This window comes from Sciurus vulgaris (assembly GCF_902686455.1).
Source record: "Sciurus vulgaris genome assembly, chromosome: 11".
Classification (NCBI taxonomy): Eukaryota; Metazoa; Chordata; class Mammalia; order Rodentia; family Sciuridae; genus Sciurus; species Sciurus vulgaris.
In genome coordinates this window covers 124639804-124661636 of record NC_136472.1, presented here as the reverse complement: position 1 = coordinate 124661636, position 21833 = coordinate 124639804, and the positions used below count along the sequence as shown (strand labels likewise).

Sequence of the window (21833 nt, the reverse complement as noted above, 5' to 3'; positions counted from 1 at the left end):
GGGCTGTGGCTCAGTGGTAGAGCGCTTGCCTAGCATGTGTGAGGCACTGGGTTCGATTCTCAGCACCACATAAAAACAAATAAAGGTTAAAAAAAAAAAAAAAGAATGCTTTAAAAAAAAAATGAACATGCGAGACTCCTGGACCCAAGAGTGAATGATTTTTTGACTAGCTGGAGGCAACAACATGGTTTCTGAAAACAGCATTCAGGTCTAGAAGACTGAGACCAGAAAAAAGGCTGAAAAAGGGATTGACCAAAGATAAATTCAGAGTGAGGGAACACAGAGAAAATGACAGACATTTTGAACATATGGGGATTATTTCATGTAGACACATATGAGTAGAAGCCTACACACTCATGCACACAGGCACAACTACATGTGCACACACACGAGCACACATGCACACACAGGAAGGGGAGCAGACTCTACACACATGCACATACAGGGTTTGGATTCTTGATCAGAGGATGCTTCGATGCCCCCGCTCCCTCTCCACACAGCCCTTGCCATCCCTCTGTTATTTTTAGGTGTTGCTTTTTCTGCAGAGAGGGAGGGCAGCTTTGTTGATAGATGACAAGTCTCTGTGCTAGTGTCATGGGAAAGCAGCCTTCGATTCCATCTTCTGGTCCAGGCAAGTACCAGCTTGTTCTCTTTGGGCACTGAAGGAGAAGCCTTCTCCAGTTCCCCCACCTAGGGCCTTCGCTGTGAGGGTGTTATGCAAACCAGATCCACAGCCAAAGGATGCATCCCATCCAAATACACTCTGCCTGAGTCCCCCAGGGAGCCCCCAAGTATGGGGGCTAGGTTTTAGCCTACTGTCTGCTCTCAGGGGGACGCCATCCTGCATCAGGTCTCTACAATCATTCCTCACCTCTTGTTGCTTACCCCTTGGTTTCAGCAGAGGTGTAGATGCCCAGTTGGGCACTAACCAGCCTAGTCCAGGCCAGATGTTGCAGGCTCCCAGGATCTTGGGAAGACAGTGGGACAGGACCATTATAGTAACCTATGGGACAAACCCCTTGGGTTTTCCTGCGCTTCTCCTGTCCCTCCTCTAGGGATGTGGAAGTGGGCTGCCCTGTAGCTCGAGATGCTTCCTGTGTCCCTGGCTGCTTGTGGTTCTGCATTGAAAGAACTCTTGGTGTCTGACACTGTGCTTTACCTGTCGCACTCCATGTAATCATTTAATCCTCCCAACAATCCAGTGAGATTAATTTTCCTCATTTTGTTGACAAGTCAAACAACTTGCCCAAACTCATAAAAGTCGGCTATGGCAGAGCCGTGCTACTCAAACCTAGGCCTGAATTCATGCCCATGCTTGGCTCCATGAGTGTGACAATCAAACCATTCTAGTTGTCTTAAGATCAGAACAGAAACAAGTGGGTGAGTCTCCTTCCCTGATCTCTCTGGGTCTCCCCTACAATCCCAGCAGAATGAGGGTAGCCCAGATCGTGAGAAGGGGTCAAGGGGTTAGGGCAAGTAGATGGGCAGGACCAGCATCCATCCCCTCTGCTGTCAGTGGCCTTTGTACCCTCCCTGCTGCAGTGGTGAAGGCAGCTACAGGTAATGATAAGGCATAGCTTTGTTATTTGTCCCCTGGTCTCTCACCTGATTCCTCTTTTGTGACTTTGGAGTGGACCTCTTCCTCAGAATCTGAGCCTGTGTTCTGATCCTGACCCTATCACCAAGGGCAGGGTGACCCTGTTCCAAGGGCAGAGTGACCTGCAAGCACCCAGCTCTGTAGGAGGCAGCTATCTGCATCCTGACTGTCATCAGCCCCAGGGACTCCTGCAGCTGTCATCATATGCTGCCTGGCCAGGTTCTGGCCCCCAGCAGATGGCCAAATAGCCCCCTGGGGTACCAGTCCCTGGAGCCTGTTAGCACCCCCTTGCCTGGTTCCACTGATTCTGAAATGGGAAGACTTAGGGAGACCCTGTTTGAGTCTCCCACCCAGCATCAAGCTTCTCTTTGTGACAAACCCCAAACATTATAGGAGGCCAGTGTGGTGTGGTAGAAAAAGCTTTAGATTTATAAATGAAAGGCCTAAGCATGAACACTTACTGTCTGCATGATCCTTTTAAGCTTTAGCAACCACATTAGTAAAATGGATGGAAGCCAGCCCTACACTGTTGTTTGCAAGAATTAGGGGGAAAACCCCATGTGATCATTTTGAGCATGGATGAGTTTTCTATGTCATCATTACGGCTTGGGCTGCTGCTCAGTCTACTTGGTGGAAAAAAAAGGAAGAAAGATGAAAGGAAGAACAGAAATAAAAAGCAAGACTCAGGATTTTGCTGGGGCCTCCTCTCTCCAGGAACTCTGGCCCTAAGTGTGGGGAGGGTTGGAATCCATGGTTCTCAGTCAGAGCTCAGGATTTCTTAGGCATTGGGCTCCTTGGAGCCACCTCTGTGAGATCTAGCATGGCTGCATGGCTAAGGAAGGTTGAGGCTCTGGGCTTCAGCTGTGAGAGTCAGTAGCCAAGCAGGGGATGCCAAGCTGATCACAGGAGGGCATCTTCGTGTGCCAACATGAATGTTGATGCCTCAGCATGGATACACTGTGTTCTGCAAGGAAGAAGCCCCACATGCTTTGGGTCCACAGAGCCAACCTCCTGGATGAAACTGAGAGGCACTGATCCAGACAGGGGCTCCCCAGGTCTGGGGCACAAGTGTCTCTAAAGAAAGGTGAATTCACTCGAGCTTAGGAAATGCTGCACGCTATCCTCTCCTGGTGATGTGATTCACAGTATGTACAGAAGGTAGCTCAACTCTAGAAACCCAGCTTGCCTTTGTATCACTCCCAGTCAATATTACCTCTTCTAGGACAGGGGTCACTTTGACCTGTTGGAAACAACTGTCGGTTCTGGGGTCCCCTGGCTTGATGTGTGTCCTGGCTCTATGACTTAGTAGTGCTTGCCGTGTCTGTGCCTCTGTTTTTATAACTTAATGAATACTGTGTTACAGGAGCATGGGAGGGCACCAAATGAAGTAATATGTGTTTAAAGTCTAGAACTGTGCCTGGAAATTGGGAGGGATGACCAATGTGTTCTATTGTAAGTATTCCACAATGCCCCTCAGATCATGATTAGGAGCTGGACATACTGACGGTGCCATCTCAGGATTCTCACATATAAACTTCTATGTCCTGGAGTCACAGTTGTCTAACCTCCCAGGAGAGGTGAGAGGCTCATGTGGCCCAGGAGGGCGAAATGTCTTACCTGTGGCTTCCACCATCCCCTCTAGAATAACCACGACTTCAAACTCCTCCTGATCCAGCTGAGCCCGGGACATCTCCCAGAAAGGACTTTTCTCATTGATCTCATGTGAGATGATGAGCGGAGACACGAGGAAGAGACGGTCATCGCCGGTGTCGAAGCCCACGTTGATGTCCGTCTGGTTCAGGGGGATGAACTCCCCTTCTTTGGTCTGGCGCGACTTGATGAGCTTGGCGCGGATGGAGGCCTCGACGATGTGCGAGTTGCGGAGGTCCCCGACTCGGAACATGAGGCACAGCTTCTCGTCCCGCATGGAGATGACCGCATTGTTGGAAAACATAAGGGTCTCGGCTCTCTTCTTCGGCTGGCTGATCTTGACAAACATGCAGCCCACCATGAAGGCGTTGACGATGGAGCCCAGGATGGCCTGCACCAGGAGGAGTATGATCCCCTCTGGACACTTCTCTGTGATGACTCGGAAGCCGTACCCTATGGTCGTTTCGGTCTCAATAGAGAACAGGAAAGCAGACACAAACCCGCTGAGGTTTTCAACACAAGGGATCCACTCTTGGTCGCCTACATGGTCCAGATCACCCCGGATGTAAGCAATGAGCCACCAGATGAAACCGAAGAATAACCATGTGATGGTGTAGACCATGGTGAAGACGAGCAGGTTGAAGCGCCATTTGAGGTCCACCAGGGTGGTGAAGAGGTCGCTTAGGTAGCGGTAGGTCTCCTGGACGTTGCCATGGTGCACGTTGCACTTGCCGCTCTTCTCCATGTAGCGTTGCCGGGGCTTCTTGCCTTCTGCCAGCAGGCGGGTGCGGTCTGTGGCGATGGGAACATAATCACGAGCCTGTTTGGGAATCTTCTTGGGGTCCCGGGGTGTGACTCCAATCTCCATGTCCTGGTTCATCACATTCCTAGAGTCACCAGCCATAACTGGGTTATGTCGAGTTAGAAAAGACATCATAAGTGAAGTGGACTGTTCTGATTCCCAGAGATACAAGACTGAGAGACTCCCACCTGGGGGCTCTCATGACCTCTACCCTAGTGTACAGTAGCTCAGACTGTAAAATTCACGTGGGCAGGGACCACATGTAGGATTCCTTTGCCTCTCTGGGGCCTACTACAGATTCTAGCACACACTAGATGCTCGAGTTTGGTGAATAAACAACAAACTTACAGGTCTCAACTATAAGCAAAGTATTTAAAGGAGTACAGAAATCTGGGAGCAATTTTAAAAACCTCAATTGCAACAATATATTAAATGCTTACTATATTCCATGCAAGATATATGAATTGTCACCACGAGAACTTGCTGGAGTTAGAGATTGTAGGGCACATTACATACTGTGTGCTCATGTATCGTATTGATTTCTTTTTTCTTTTTTCACTGGGGATTGAATCCAGGGTCTCACACATGCTAGGTAAGTGCTCTACTGTTGAGCTCCATCTCCAGCCCCTGTCATCATGTTGATTTCTAAGAGTCCCTCTCCCTCCATTAGCATGGAAGCTCCAAGGGGGCATAATTTTGAGTTCATTTTGTTCCAGTACACTTTGCAAGCACCTGGAGGATAGCCTGGCATGTACTATCTACTCAAAGGAAGGTTTTGAATAAAATGGATGGATAAATAAGAAAATTGAGAATGCAGAGTCCCAAAGGAGTGTGACGCCCAGACCACCAAACAAGAAAGTGGTAAAGTCAATATTTGGGTTGCTGCTCACCTAGCCGAAAGCCTGTGCTCTTTCCTTTAGACTTTCTTATCTCCTTTCCTTTAATCTGGGAGCTCTTAGCTGCACAGAGAGGAAAGGGCACTGTGTGTCAGTTTGCCAAGTGGTCACTCTTACCTCTGTGGAGTCTGTGACTGTCTGCGCACTTACTAAAATAACAAATTATGGTGGAGATAACTAAAAAGAACAAATTTAAAAAATGCTGTGGAGATACACTCTTTAAAAATGTGATCCATTTATTCCCTACAAAGTTGACACAGATCATTCACATGCCAAGGCTTTCAAAAGGCCTGTTTTTTGGAGGACGTACCAAACTTCAAAGAGACATGAGATACCTGCAATATCCAATTGACTGTTTTTCTGGTATTCTGCTCAAACCCATTTAAAATGCTTTAAGACTCTGATGAAATTAGGCAAGACTGTGAGAATCTCTGCAATTAATAAGAAGAGCTTAAATTTCTGAGCATCATGAGCCAGGCATTGCACTAAGAAATCATATCCATTAGCTCATGTAATCCTACTGTAAAGTTATTAGATAAATAGGTATTATCTGTTCTGTTTTAGAAGAGGAAAATAGAGCTTGAGTAGCATGTGGCCAAGTCAGGTTTTGGATCTAGGTTTATCTGGTACTAGCCCAAGAACTTAGCCACAGCCCTTGCTATACAATAGCCTGCAGACATCAGTGTTCTATGGCTTAGACTTCAACTGATGAACTCTCCTTCCAGAAAGCTCTACAAGCACTGATCCTTGGAAAGTCACCTTAGGCCACACTATAATTCAATGCTTCTTCATCTTCGTGACCAAGCTTTCCTGGGTTTCATAGGTACACTTCTTTGTAGGTGTAGGATTTGCCAGTTCCCCCCACTTTCTTTCTTTGTCCTGATTGAGGGCCTAGACCCCTCTGTGACCTGACCAGTCACATTTTTTTTTTTTCTCTTACAGGCTCGAACCCAAGCCTTGAACATTCCCAGGCACTTTTGAACTGTTTAGGTTGTTGCTTAAAACACTGAAAGAGCAAACATGTTGCTAAACATGCTGAAGCTACCCTTGGCCTCGAGTCAAATTCCTTAAAAACCCATTAGACTGCATACCCTGATCTGTGCTGAGGATATCCCTGGGGAGAATATTCCTTTTCTCAATAGACATTCCTCTGTAAATTCCCCTAATAGATGCTTTGGACTGATCACCCTGAGGTTTAGTGCTTCTTTGGAATCCCAACCAGCGCCATCTTGGGATGGTTTGGGGGAGTCCTTTGTGGGAACGCCACCATTTTTAGGCTAAGTGGTTTGGCTGGACAGATACTAGGAAACTGTGCCCTGATAGAAGAACCTTATAAATGTTCTACAAGCCACTGACTTATTGACTAACCAAGGCAATTTCACCCAACCTGGGAGGTCAGATGACCCTAACAGACCTCTTCCTTTGTTGCCTGGGCGATTGCAGCAATTTCAAGGTAACCTCTAAAATATCATCTTGGAGAGTCACTCAAAGGGCTATTTATCTCAGACATCCATTGGCTATTCTGCACAGAGCCACCTGCTCCCTCACATGGCAGTTAGAAAGATAAATGAAACCCAGAGGGCTATGCTTAGGGCGTCTTTGCAGAATCCCAATCAGAATTTTGCTGTAGCTCTAGGTAGGGGTCTTGCACTGAAAACCAGAGAAGAGATGACCAGAGAGTGAGATATGCTATTAACTCCATGTGCTCCTGAGGACTCTAACTGTTGAAATCCAGATAGGGTTCTGATAGGAGTATTCTGGGGACTGCCCCAGCCAACTGATGTTGGGTGTGGCAGGCACAATGCCACAAGAGTGAGTCATGGGAGAGGGCACTTGGGAAAGTACATTCTCTTGCCCTCAGCTCTTGAGGAAAAACAGCTTTCTGCTGATTTTCTGCACTGTTTCCTTCTTTATTTTTAAACATATTCTCGTACGTTCTTGCATACTGTACTAGAAACAGAAAGATGTTTTCTAGGACACCTCAGCCCACGTCTGAAAACTTTTCATGTCTGGCAGACGAGAAAAGGAGGCTTACTTCTGATTTAAGATCAGTATACCTTCTCCATGCTCACTGGAATCATAAGTTATTTTTGACTCAATTGAGGGTGAGATCTGCAGTCTAGCTCAATATCCAGCAAACTTGTTCTGTGGTCCATAGAAAAATAATTCTATCATTTTTTTTTTTTTTTTTTTGCCTCATTTTCCTTGTTCAAATCTTGGATAACATTCTTTGCCCCTCCAGCCCTGGGAGCCAGTACAGGGATCCATGGAAAGAATATGTGATACAAAGAAGTATAAAGTATACATGTACATTCAGTCATGCACTGCATAATGACATATATAATACAGATCATATATAATACAGTCTATTGACATTGTAGGCATCTTAATTTGTGTAAATATGCTCTATGATGTTTCCACAACAATGAAATCACCTAATGATGCATTTTCCAGAATGCATCTCCATCATTGAGTTGCATTGAGTTTAAATGTAATACAAAGTTCTATTAATTCCATTTTAAAGGTTAGGTCAGAAATATTTATTAAATTAAGCATCTAATGTCCTAGTGGTGATTTGCAGGGCAGTCATTGAGCTGATTGGCATGGAGCCTCTGCTATCCAGGTTTCTTTAAAGGGTAAGTTACATGCCTATCCTAGAACTCCTGTCCTGCAGTGCTGTCTGCCCATCAAGGCAAACAGATTCTGAGAAGTAATGGAGATGGACTTCCTTAATAAGGTTTTCAGGATTCATTCTGTTAATTAGGTACCCATTCAGCAAGCATTAACTGAGGAACTACTATACTCCAACTCCTATGCTTGGACCTGGCTGTAAAAAAATGAAGAAGGTAAATGCAGACACAGCCCCTCCTGGAGTTTATATTCTATACTGCCTCCTTGAACCTAGGGTTTGTGCAAAACTGTGTGTAGCGAGAGAGAAGCAGGAAGAAAAGTCATGGGCCTAGCTGAGGGCAACTGAATAGCCAGCTGCTCTCTGTAGGATACAGGACAAAGCACTGACTTCAGCCAATCCTATTACACCTCATCAAGCCTGTTACTGCTGTTCATCTTCCGGCCTCCCCTGTGCCCATGGATGGAAAGCTTTGCTGAGACAGGATGAAAATCCTTGGGAAAGACAGAGCTTCAAGTCCAGCAAAGAGGTTTAATCCCTTTGATATAAAGCATGAGTAGAGAGACTCAAAAGAGGTCAAATCAAAGGGAGTTGTACTTTAGATGATGCACAAATGACTCCGACATCCATTTAAATGGACCCCTGAAGAAGGAATTCTACAAACATCCACCACAGTGCTAGGAGCCCAGCCGCAGAGGTAGGTTAGGAGCACACTCAGGGTTTTGCAGGACTTCCTGGAGAAAGCACTCGACTGGAGTCTTGTCTCAGACTCAGTTTCTGTGAAACTCTCTGTGAAAATGGGGGCCACAAACATCTCATGGATTTCCTCCTCTCTCTCTGGGTTGACATCTTTCTCCCCAGAGATTTGCCACCCGCAGTGAGGTTGGAGGAAGAGTCACGGAGGAGGACGTACTAGTCTTCTCATGTTGTTATGGTTGAATTCTACCCTGTACGACTCTATATGGCTGTACTGGTTGTTAAAATATGAACATGTTCCAAACTGGTTGGTGAACAGGCTGACCCAGTTGCCTCAAGAACTCTCAAGGTTAGCAGGGAGGATTAAGCACGAGGCAGAATTCTAAGATAACCTCATGATTCCTGCCCCATGGTATACACTCCCTGAATAATCCGGGGACTTGGGGATGGGGCCCTCATTTGACAATTAGGTGCAGTTACACAGCTTCATCGGCTTGAGTAAAGGAAGGTCATGTGGGCGAAGCTAATGATACAAGGACTGGACTTTTCCTGAAGCAGGAAATTCATCACTAGAGAAATTAGATGAGAGGGCGATTGCTCATTTGCTGGTTTTAAAGATGGAGGGTCCACATGGCAGGGAATGTGATGACTTCTAGGTGCTAAGACAGCCCCCAGGCAACAGCCAGCAGGGCCTCAGGGACTTCAGTCCTACGACTGTGAAGAACTGAATTCTGACAACAACAGGAACTTGGAAGAGGACCCTGGGTTCCGGATGAAGACACTGATACCACCAGTGCCTTGACTCTGGCCTTGTGAGAACTGAGCAGAGAACAGTCACTGAATGGGCTTCTCACCTACAGAACTGTGAACGTTAAACACACGTTGTTCTACCACTAAATCTATGGTCATCTGTTACGGCCAAAATAGAAACAGAGTATAGAAAGGAACACTAATGGCTTTTCTAAGTATCATGAATGGTTAGGAAACCTGACTCTGGCACCAGATTGCCCACGTTCCTGTTCTACCTTGAGCTGAGATGCTTTGGAGAAAGTTACTACTCTAAGGCTCAGTTACTTCATCTGCAGAATGGGACTGAGAATAGGACTAATCAAAGAGCGTTGCTGGGAAGATTAAAGGAGAAGCGTATGAACAGTGTGTGGCTGATAGGAGCTCTCTCTGGGTAGCGACAGTGGACTCTGTGTTTGTGAACTCCACATCCATAGATTCAACTGGCCGCAGATGGAAAATATTTGGGGAAAAAATGTGCTTTTATTGAATATATATGGACTCTTTTTTCTTGTCAGTTTTTGACCAATATCATACAATAACTATTTACACAGCATTTACATTGTATTAGGAATCATAAGCAATCTAGAGATGCCTAGATTGGACAGATTTGAAATATACAGGAGAATGCAGTAGGGTGCGTGCAAGTATTGTCATTTTGTACAAGGGACAGAGTAAATTTGGGTCCCCTAGGGGCTCTGGAACCCTGGGGACAGGATTGGGAGAGTCAGGGAAGGACAGAAGTGCTTCAAACAATCCAAGGAAGGAGAAGCTATGGTTCCCCAGGCCCATGGATGTGTCAGTACTAGGTTCCCATGGCCTCATTTCATTTACTCTGCAAATATGATTTTATCTTCATTTTACAAAAAAAAGGAAACTAGGAGCTTAGAAATCTCGCCTAGGGCACGCTGCCAGTGCGGAGTCCTCAGTGACTGGAGTTGGGTGTAAACACTGCTTGCAGAGGTCTTGGATCTCTCCAGTTTCTGTGCGATCCTAGGTGGGAACCCCTGGCCTGCTGCCCCATGACTGTGCCTGAAGAACCTTCTAAGAACTGTTTATTTGGCTTCTTCACCAGTAGGCAGAGCTTGTACCGGCTCCCTGTTCCCGAGTGGTTGTTGCAGGCCTTCATTCCTGGCTCGCAGCTGACAGCTTCTCGCTTCCTGGGTTTCCAACGAGCTCCCCCAACCCCCACCTCCTGTGCAGGCTCTTGGGGAGAGGCAGAGAGAAGCAGCTGCCAGACCTGGAGCTTGGAGACTCAGAAGCCCCAGGCGTGGCGGGGAATCCCTGAGCGCAGTGCAGATGGGGGAGCCCTTAGCGTCACCCCACACCGGCAGCTCCAGAACACAGCGAAGACCCGGCCTGACCCAGAGCGCGGGACCCCGGAGCCCTGAGCTTCTGCCTGCCAGGCCTCAGGGAATGTGACTCAGGAGGCTTTCTGTGATACCCCCCAGCAGGTGCTCCCAGACAACAATGCCCTTACTGGGGTTAGAAACTCAGTTCTTGCCTTTGTTCTACTCTTTAGTCCTCTGGCAGCCAGGGAGGCCACCAGGGAGACAAACCACAGGGGCCCTCAGCTTCTTCCAACCAGATGCAGAAATAGCAGCTGAGAGAGGCCAGGAAGAGACAGAGAGGAGGCAGAGGCACTGTCCCCCAGGAATTAGCTGGGTGGCCCAGAAACCCTAGCCAGGGAGAGAGCAGACAAGGCCCAGACACCTGATTCGTGGGTCCTTCATCCTCAGAAAGGGGTTAGCCCACCCCAGCCTCCCTGAGCCTGTGTCCTAACCACACTGAAGGGCTGGCTCCTCTCAGGGGCCCAGTATTGGTTTCCTGGTTTTTCAAAATTACCAGCCTTAAAACAAAACGAAATTCTTTTTGGTGCACTCTGAGGTTTAATGGCACAGAGCCCAGGAGTGATAAATCTTTAAAAACCCATCAGGTATTTCGTTTAAAAAACCTCATCAGTTTGCAGCTATTTGTTCTATCAGATTAGGGGGGTATCTATTCTTGAATTCCTGGGTGTTGAACCCAAATTAGTGTGGGTCAGGACTAATTTGCACAGGAGGGAGCAGGTGTGAATACTCGGGGGAAACTGACAAAAGTCTTCATGCATCTATCCATCCATTCAGTCAGTGGACCCCCACTGAGTATAGCATTCTGATGGGCCCTCAGGGTAGAAGTGGGTAGAACCTCACTCACCGGCGGCTTTCCTGTGCTTTCATCCATGGGGGGATCTTACTGAAATGCAGATTTTGATGCACTAGATCTGGGGTTCCCCACATCTGCAGTTCATCTAAGGAGCTCCCAGTGATGTTGACATTGCTGGTCCTCAGTTCACATTGAGCAGTAAGGCCTCACCCGAGGCGCACATTGCAATCAGCCCTGGCCACAGAGGACTCTAACAGGCAAAGACATTGAGGACTACAGTTACGTTCTCTGCCCCGCAGGCGCTCTTGGATTGGCAGGGAGCAAACAGGCCAACAGATCAGCCCATAGACAGTGATAGAGAAACTGAGGTGCGGTTCTTAATTTGGTTTGGCAGGGATGGGCGAGGAAGGTTCAGGAAAGCTGTGGAGCAGAGGGTGCCTGCGGAGGGGGTGAAGTAGGAAAGCTTTCTGGCATGAGAACAGGGGGCCAAATGGGAATAACAGCTAAGGTATCATGTACTGTCTCTGTACAGGTTGTTTTTTTATGTATTGTACCATTTAATACTTGAATGCATTTGTTAAGATAGTCGTCGTAGCCTCATTTACAGGTCGCAGAAGCCCAGTGATTTAATGGTATGCTTACCAGCGCAGAACTATGGAGGGGCAGGACAAGGTTCTCAGGACAGGTTGCTCTTCTGCAGCCCTTGGGTTTGACCAGGTTGCTCTCCATGAGGGTCAGGCTCAGGATGCAGCCAGACCAACAGATGCTGACTGAGCCAGGAAAGCAGTGCATTTTGTCTGGTGCACACCTGCTGTGTAGAGGCTGCCAGGGGCATGGCCGTGCCCCTCTCTCCCACTGGGTGTCTGTTCTCCCTCCACCCTCTGGCTCCCCTCTAGCGTGTCCCCTGCTCATCTGACAGTGCTCCTTGGCTTTTCAAACCTCAACAATCTTGCCCTGGAATATCCCTAGTTTCTCCAAGGAGATTGGGTATCTACATGGCCCAGGTAGCATCTGCTGTTCTAGTGGAATCACTAGGCCCCTCTGGTCATTCCCTCTTGGAAACGTCTGCTTGGACAGCGGAGTTCCTGCAAGGAAAAGATCACCAGCCAGCAGCTACTGATTTCACTCTTAAGGTCTGGATTTTCCTTCATCCAAGGTGTCTGCTTCTGCCAGGAGTGAGGGCAAATATGTCATTTTTCCTGAAGTTCTCAGTTGAGTGGGCTGGGCATGCCATTGAAATCAGTCCCCTGGGTTGCTGTTGAACTCTGCCTCCTACAGAAGTCAGTGAATGTGGCTACTGGATGGGACCTTTCAACACGGACACATTATGTTTGCTTATTGGTCAAATACAGGCTTTCTCCTATTTTTATTCAAATGTAACTTCTTATACCTCATCACATTTTTGATAAATATTTAAAATACTTATTCTCTTTAGTCTAGGAATGTAATTACACAAACACAGGGTAAATGCAAGCAAAACTAGTTCTGGGCTAATGGGACACAATAAGGAGTGGTGGGGACTGTGGAGAATTGAGCACACATGCAGTAATTAAAGGGGGCAATCTCTTCTTGGCTCTAGCTCATTAATTATTGCCAAAATGTGGAGTTGGTAGTGCAAGATCCTCCACTCTCTTTTTCCAAAAAATCTAGAAGTGAAAACATTTGAACATGAAATTACTTCCCCCCCCCCGCCCATGATAACAAATTAAATAATTTTGGAAGTTCTACGCAAACCAAAGAAAAGCCATCTGTGAATTCGATTCAGTCTCTCAGCTGCCAATATATGTTTCTGGGCTACTGAGTCAGAGAGAGACCTTTTCTTCCTAGGGACAACTTAGGCTGTACTTTGAGATATGCTCAGCATGGTGCTAAGAGATGAGATAGTGTCAATAAATTCTCCTAAAAGTTTTCTTCTTTGTACTAAAGAGTCTGTCTTGAATGCTGCCTGTCAATCTCTGGGACAAAGGAAGGCAGGAGGCTGGGATGGAGGGAGATGAGAATTCACTCTGGGATGCACATCATAGCAAAGAGGGGGTCAAGCGGTTGCCCTCTCCATTCCCACCAATCTGATTCCTGTGGTCCTAACTAGCCCTGTCTGTTGTCTATTCCCCCAGACCCCTTCATTATGCAGATGGCAGCTAAGACAGTCCCTGTTCTTAATATGCATCTCCTGCCTGCCTGCCTTCTCCTTCCTAACTTGCATCACCTGCAAGAATGCTGAAGAAAACTGCATGTCGGGTAATGGTGGTAGTCCTCCATGTGCCTAGTGGTAGAATGGCTTCTTCTAAGAGGAGGGCTCTAAGGACAGGAGGGCGGAGCAGGTGACCTCAGTTCACCACAGTCCCCACCACTCCTTATTGTGTCCCATTAGCTCAGAGCTGGTTTCTGGCTCAGATGTGACTGATGCTGATAACCAGTGGTTAGGGAATGATGGCACAATAGGACTGTGCGGCTCTGTCACACGAGTGGAGTTAGAGCATAGATGCTGATGTCTCTGTTCAGGGTGTTCCTCACTGTCATGGGCTCACGAGGGCTTCAGGAGTACATTGTCCTTTTAGTGCTGCTCCAAGCAGAAGGCCCAGGAAAGGGGTTTTCCTAAGTTCTCCCGCTGCTAAAGTGGATAGGCCTCCTGTGCCTGTGAGGGGGGCCGTGTGCCAGGAGCAGGTCAAGGGGTTGTCAGTGGAATGTGGAGCCAGGGACAATGTGCATCTGGGAATAGGTGGTGGTAGATGGAACACTTCATCACCACAGAGCTGTCCCTGCACAGTTTTCTGTGATTGCTGCACTGCTAATAAGGCCTCTGCAAAAGGGACCTGCTGGTAAGGCAGCAAGGACCTCTCCGGGGGAAGAGGGCCCCATTGCATCAGCCTTATTCAGACTTTCCTGTCCCTGGGGAGCTGTCACAGATTCACAGTCTCCCCTGCTCAGGGCATCCCTCTGGCCTGCATCCTGGGAGCTCTTGAATCTGGTCCCTCAGCACAGGTGGGAGCACTCTTGGGAACAAAGTCAAGGTGGGGGTCAGGATGCAGGACGGAGATTGCTGCCAGAGTCATGCAACTCTGCTTCATTGTGATTCAGTCCTTTGACCAGAGTGAGCCCTTGAGAAGCATCTTTCCCATCTGTGCCGTGTCCCCACACCCTTTCTTGCCGTGTCCCCACACCCTTTGTGTTCTTTTTGCTTCTTTTAAATATGTGCTTAATTTATCTCCTGCGTAGGTCATATTGACTTCTTGTTTTCCTTTGCAAATTAGCTCTGAAAGTGTGTCAGGGAGTGAGTGTGCATGTGTGTGTGTGTGTGAGCGCGTGCACACATGTACATGCACGAGCTGTTCTGAACCAGGTGCCTTACCTATGTTACCTGATTATCTCAATAATGCTGTAGGGTAAGTCTCCTTATACAGATAAGGAGACTGAGATTCGGAGCAGGGAAGGAACTAGCCCAAGGTCACATGACTCTGAAGCAGCAGAGCCTGGCTTTGAACTAATCTTGGCCTGAGTCCAGAGCCCACGCTCTAGTCTCCTACTTTGTATCCATCAGCATCCAGTCACCTTGATTCTGAATTACAATCTCGACTCTCCTGGCCTCAACCTATGCCCTGGATCCATGTTACTCCAAACATCCTCATCCTGATTCTTTTTCTATATGAGAAATGACAATATCCATGGGGATTGTAAGGTTAAAGAAACACCTTCCATTTTCTCAGGAAAATTCTATCCTACCAAATTCTAGTACAATGTACTTGACCCCCTTGATCTAAATTGGCATGGGTTAAGAGCAGATATGAGGTGTAAAATACCAGTATTATTATTATTCACAATTATCATTATGGAATAATAATGGTAATTTGCAACTCTCTTGGGCATTTTTGGAACTCTGAAATCAGCTCAGGAGAATCCTACAATATTAATCCCATTTTGCAGTTGGATAGTTCGGGTTGCCCAAGGGCACACAGATGCTGGTTAATTTGCTTCCAGGATGCTGGCATTATAGACACAGGAACACTTGTGAAGTTTTTTGTAATACAATCACCTGGGCCTAACAGGTGGTCCTGACTTTTAGTTGCGCAGCAAAGGAGCCGCTTAGTAGCAAAGGGGGAACTGGAGAGTGAGCTTGCGGTTTTAGGTGCTGGGGGCAGCCCAGACAAGGGGCAGATGATTGGTTGCTAAATCAGATTGCATCCTTGATGGATCCCCTACCACAAGTCTAAGGAAGAAATAAAATCTCCTGAGTAATTTTCTGGCATCTGGAGAGAAACAAGTACCTAAATAGAAGTGCTGTGGACTACTCCCGTGGTTGTACTGAGAGTTTGTGATAAAGATTATAAGGAGAGAGGGAAGGACTAAATGGTGTGTCACTTAAGGGCTTTTCAAGGAAGACAGCATTCTTGTCTGAAATGGGAGCAGGCAGATTTCGCAAATTTTGCTTGTGGAGTTCAATTCTTTGGAGAAAATAGAGACAAAAAGACAGGATTTGAAAAATTCATTTGAACATATCTAAGTGAGTCCTAATATATTCAGCAGTATTTTTCAAAGGACAGATATTAAAGCCTAATTTGAGGTATGCAATCTGAATTTGAAAGATTTAATCACATGTGAGTACCTTTCAAGTCATTAATTATTGAGAGTGCACCTATGGAGCAGGATGGTAAGCTGCCATGGAAGTTCCCAGCCTGTGTGGCTCCCTCTTCCTTAAGAGGAATATTTCCTTGCCCTCCTTGGCAAGCTGCTATGGGCCACTTGGGGTTCCTTACATCCCCTCACTTTGATACTCAGCCCTGGCTTACCTGCACAATCCACATGCACCCTCCCTGTCCTTTGCAGAGGATATAGGGAAAATTGTCTGTAAAAGGGCATGAAAATCAAATTAATTCATCTTACATTTCCCCTGCATTGGTATCTGTCTGTCTAGTATTTTTCCTTTTTAGGCCTACTATCTCTTTGAAAGCAAGCAGCAGAGTTATAATACGATTTCTTCATTGTAACCCTACACTGTATGCATTCTGCATTAAATAATAAGGGGGATTAATAATTAAATCAAAATGAAAAACCACTTGTTTCCTTTCTACAACCCCAGGGACAGATTTCCTGGGCTGGTGCCAATTTAGCAGCAATGATTAGAGAATAGGACATAGAAATGCAGAGAAGATAAGAGCAATGAAGTAAGATGATGTGAACATGAATATGTTTATGTCCAAGTCCACATCAAGGGCTGGGAAGAGAGGACAGGTGGACCAGTGAGTGAGAAAGAACCAGAGAAACAGGGCATAATAGGTAAAATTCCAATAATCATGGCTGAAACCTGTTGGGAACACACCATATATCAGCTTTTACTCTAGATGCTCTGGATGGATTAATTCGTTGACTCACTTCAGAGAAGATGTGAGGCAGCTACTATTGGCCCCATTTTACAGGTGAGGAAACTGAAGCAGAGGAAGGGAAGTGGACTGTCTTGAAGATAGTAAGTTGTTGATTCGGATTTAAACCCAGGTTGACTGGCCCAAGGAAAGCAGGGAAAAGGGGATGCCCCCAAAACCCAAGAAAGGGAGAATGAATGAAAAAGAAAGCCAGTGAGAATAAAAGCACAAAGTGAAGAGAACAGGGGAATTAGAGTATGAGGGTGAGAAAGAAAGAGGGATAAAAAAGCAAAGGAGGAAAAGGAAAGATGAGCAGGAAATGGTGGCACGTGCCTATAATCCCAGCAGCTCCGGAGGCTGAGGTAGGAGGATCGCAAGTTCAGAACCAGCCTCTGCAATCGCGAAGCACTAAGCAACTCAGTGAGACTCTGTCTAAATAAAATACAAAATAGGGCTGGGGATGTGGCTCAGTGGTCGAGTGCCCCTGAGTTCAATCCCCGGTACCAACCCCCCAGAAAATAAAAGGAAAGATGAAGTGAGGACGAAAATAAGAGCTGGGGAGAAGGAAAGGAAGAGCAGGAAGGAGAACCAGTCGAGAGAACATGTGCATTGAAGACTCACTGTTGTGCCCTTCCCATGCCATCTCAAGGTAGGTGTTATCAGACCCACTTTCCAGAAAGTGAACTGAAGACACTAAATGGTGCCCAAGGTCACACAGTTTGTTTCTGGCAGAACAAAATGAACTGCTGACAACTACCAAATGATGAAGACAGAAATCAAAAGATAGCTAAATAAATGGATTGGAAGACTCAAGAGAGTAAGGGTATTGACTCCCCAAATGGCCATTCAGGTTTAGTACAATTCCTAGCAAAATTCTACTAAATTGTCTTTTAGACATAGATAAAATTAGTCTAAAAAGGTATATGGAATGACAAAGGAATTAGAATAGATAAAATAATTTTGCAAAATAATAAAGTAGAAGGAATCAGTCTACCCAATTTTAAGATTCATTATTGGTATTGGCAAAAGAACAGACATCTAGATCAATGTGACAGAACAGAGAGCTCCAAGATAGACCTTCACAAATGTACTCAACTTATTTTCAACAAAAGTGCCAGAGAAATTCAATGAAGGAAAGATAGATTTTTCAGCAAATAGCAAAGGAATAATCTCACATCCATAGGCATAAAAAAAAAAAAGAATCTTGACATAAGTTTCATAACTTATAAAAAAATTAACCCAAAATGGATCATGGACTTCAATGTAAAAGACAAAACTATAAAACTTTTAGAGAAAAATGGATAAACATCATCAGAATTGAAAACATTTGCTTTGAAAAAGACCCTTTTAAGAAGACAAAAAGTCAAATTATGGAGTAGGAGAAAATGTTTGCACACTGCATATCAGACAAAGGAATAGTATCTAGAATACATAAAGAACTCTTTCAAAACTCATATGAAAAAACAACAACAACAAAATTGATCCAGTTAGAGAATGAGCCTGACACATTTTGCTGAAGAGGCTATGCAGAGGGCCAACAAGAACACAAAAAGATGATCATCATCCTTAGCCATTAAAAAATGCAAATTAAAACCACAATGAGATATCACTACTTATCTATCAGAAAGGTGAAAATAAAAAATATCAATAACAGCAAATGATGGCGAGGATACAGAGAAACTGGATTACTTGTACATTGCTGGCAATGATGTAAAACTGTATAGTCACAGTGGAAAAACAATTTGACAGTTAAAAAACAAAACAAAACAAAACAAACCCAAAAACCCTAAACATATAACTACCATATGACCCAGCAATTGCACTTCTGGGCATTTATCCCAGAGAAGCAAACACTTGTGTTCTCACAAAAACCAGTATACAAATACTTATAGAAGCTTTATTGGTAACAGTCCCAACCTGGGAACAACTCAGATGTCTTTCAATGGGTAGATGGTTAAATAAACTATGATACAGTCACTTTATGGACTAACACACGCAGGCATGCGCACATGCACATGCACACACACCCCTCATTGAATCTCTAGGGAATTATGTTGAATGAAAACAAAGTCAATTTCAATAGGTTACATGCTGTATGATTCTTTTTATATAGCATTTTTGAGATGACAAAAATTATAGAAACGGAGAACAGATTAGTGTTTGTCAGGTGTTGGGCAGGAGGGTGGAAGGCAGGTGTGGCAATAATAGGACAACATAAAAGATACTTGTGTGGATGACAATGTTGTTCTATTGTCAATTATTTATTACTATGGACATTGGAGTATAATTTTGCAAGATGTTACCATTGAAAGCAACTGGGCAAAGAGTATGTTGTTTTCTTTGCATTATTTCTTTAATTGCATGCAAATCTACAATTATTTTAAAATAAAAATGTTTAATAGAAGAAAAATGGCAGGATGGATGTAGTAGGAAGAGGAACGGAGCCAAAGAAGTAGTAAGGAGCAGATATGGTCAAGAGAAGGAGAAAAAGACAAAGTAGAGGGAAGAAAGATGCAAACTGAGGAAGGGAGAGAGGGCAAGGGTGGGGGGAGGAAATAAAATGTGACTCGAGTGCTTATGAGAAGGAGTTGGGGACATTCACGGATTGGAGGCAGGGACAGTCTCCCCAGGACCACCCATGGGGCCCAGTTCTCATTCTCTGCCTCTGTTCTTCCAGCCTCACTCTCCACTAACCTGTATCTAACCTGTTCCCTGCCTCTTCAAGTCACTTGCTGGGTCACCTGTCTCCATCCCATAACCAGCAGTTTTTCCTGATTCCCCCTGGTCCTGCTTCCTGTGGCATTCTACCCAACACCCTACCAGCCAGGCTGTAATTTATTCCTGCTCAGGTCTGCCTTCCCCTAAGGGGTGGGTGGGGACAGTCACAGTGTACGAATGACCCAGTCTTCTATCTCGGGTTCCTGCACAAGGTCTGGCCTGTGCAGAAGTTCTGCACACATTTTAAAAGGGATATGAATGACTTTTTTTTTTTTTTTTTTTTTTTGCAGTGCTGGGGTGACATTTTGAGTCCATCTGATAAAGAGCACTTTGCAAAGCAAGCAAGGACTGCGGAAGCTTCGTACCGTGGTGACCAGTAGGGTTGCTGTGCTATATGGCAGCCTTTGTTTGTAAGGGTCCCTGGGATGTAGACACCTGTGCCTTCTCCTAGTCCTGGGGGACAGCCCCTTTGCTGGAGTAGAGGCAGTACCTCATGCCTGTGGTTCTTCTGAGCCCCTCCTCACTAGGCTTAAGTACCAAGGACTGAGTGGCACAATCTTGCCGGGTAGGGTCGGGGTGAGTAGGGGCAGAATCTGAGGGAAAAAAAAAAAAAAAAAAAACCAAAAAACCCAGGCATTTGAAGTCCTCTTGACTCTTCCTTTCTGAGCACAAGCAAGGATGTAGGATGATGGCATTGGGGCCTCCCTGATTGTGAGACTGGGAGTGTGGAAAGTGAGAGGAGCTGTGTGTGTGGGTGTGTGTATCACAACAACCAAATCAAGGGAAGGAGAGGAGACAACCTTGATCTGACCTCCTACCCCACCCCGCCTGTCACCTTTCCTGTCTCCAGACTCTCCTGCTACCATACCAGTTGATGCCTGGTGACCAGGAAGTGCTGTTGCCACCTGCCAACTGGTCCGATTACCCCTGACCTTTGCCCTCCAGCCTGCTCTAGTCTAGAATGATAATGGAGCCTAACATTTAAGCTCCCGCCAGGATCTCCAGGGTCATGTGTTAAAGGTTTGGCTCTGACATTTAACTTAACACAGCTCTTGGCAAGGGTTACTGCCATCCTGGGCTCTGTTGACTAGAATAGCTCCCTTATCTGAATGTCAAGGTAGGAGGAACTAGATACGCAGCAGAGGCGGGGGGCCCTGGGAGGCCAGTCACTCCATCTTTCAGTTTTGTGAAGGGGGAGCTGTCTGCTCTGTTTTAAAATCATTTCAGGGGAAAAAGAGAAAGCCACTTCACAAGTCCTTTTGAAAACATACACTCAGGTATTTTTAATCAAGTGCCTCCCTATCATTCTTTGTATCTGAATCCCCCTTCTTCTTGCTTTTAGAAAAAACCAGAAAAATTCCCCCAAGGCTGAAAACTGACTTAGAAGTCATCTGATGTTGGATCCTCTCTCACAAACAATGCCAGTTTTTCTGTGACTGGTTTGGTTTGCAGTGCAAACACGGTGAAAAGTTTAATTTAAAAATGGATTCTGGTCCCTTTGCATTCTCTCCATTGTCCCTCCAAACCCAGCCTAAAAATTCAATCAGTATTGGTTCAGAAAATGCAAGCTTTTCCTACCATTCTCCCAAATGGGAAGCATAACCTGCCTGACTGATCCCATTCCAAGGTCTTCAAAAATTAATTATCCTTGGCAAGTGCCAGGTGATCAAATAAGTGATTGTTGAACTGTTTTAAAAACAAAAAAAACAGAAGTAGATGCAGTTTTCATGTACATAAATGCCTAGTATACCCACTGGTGGTTTTGCCCACAGAAGGCACGGAGAATCCCATCATTTTAAGAGAAAATGGGAATTGGAGAATGGACACTGGTCATTTCTTCCCTACCCTGGGGTTAATTTCATCATAGATGACCAGAGCAACCTTAAAGTCTCCCTAATTCTTGGACAAGAAGCCCAGTCAAGCACCTAAGAAAGCCCAAGGGGATCTTGCTATGCTCTCTGCATCAGGGGCAATGAGAATACTGTGACAGAGACACATTGATGTGTCTGCTGGCCCCAGAGAGGCATGTGCTCTGCACTGCCTAGGATATGCTGGCAGGCTCACAGGACCCCATGTTGGGGGATCCCACAGAGACCTGATTTCATGCAGAGGAGGCAGCTAGGCTCTGAGCCAGCTCTGGGCCAGGTGAGCAGCACGTCCCATGTCCTACCCACCCTTTGCTCCTGCCTCCTCCTCCACTATTCTGCACTGGTTTTCTGTTTAATGCAGACATGCTCCTTAAATAAGACATGCTGGCAGTGAGTAATGCCAGCAGTTTCTTGCAGCTTTTGGAGAGTCTTGCCTGAGTGTTTGGCGTCCCTTCTGATGGAGAGTTAGGTAGTAAGTCTGGGGAAGACTGCTGGGTATTGAAGAGTGTGTCACAAGTTCTCTTACAATGGTGGCTCTACTGCTATGCTTCTAGGAAGTACAGACCCTGTATATCAGGACCCCCATGGAGAACATTATACCTCTAAGTAGAATGGCATATCTTGGGTTGGCTCAATAGCCTACAATCCCTATGAAACTCACCAATCTTTTCATGCCAGAGCCCAAAGCAGGG

The 21833-nt window shown here is 45.8% G+C and overlaps 1 protein-coding gene across 5 annotated transcripts in view; it reads right to left on the bottom strand.

Moving 5' to 3' along the window:
• Nucleotides 1-21833, bottom strand: part of KCNJ5 (potassium inwardly rectifying channel subfamily J member 5) — a gene marked incomplete at its 5' end in the record, with an annotated part of 310228 nt that overhangs the window by 286613 nt on the left and 1782 nt on the right. For 2 of the 5 annotated variants that reach the window (XR_013757763.1, XM_079104135.1), the window contains one exon: nt 3215-4181. Coding sequence is in view for 4 of the 5 variants with exons in the window: in XM_079104135.1 (XP_078960261.1) it covers nt 3215-4181 (967 nt within the window). Of the gene's footprint in view, nt 1-3214; nt 4182-21833 lie in introns of those variants that run through there. The other 3 variants (XM_079104138.1, XM_079104136.1, XM_079104137.1) reach the window with 2 other exon arrangements.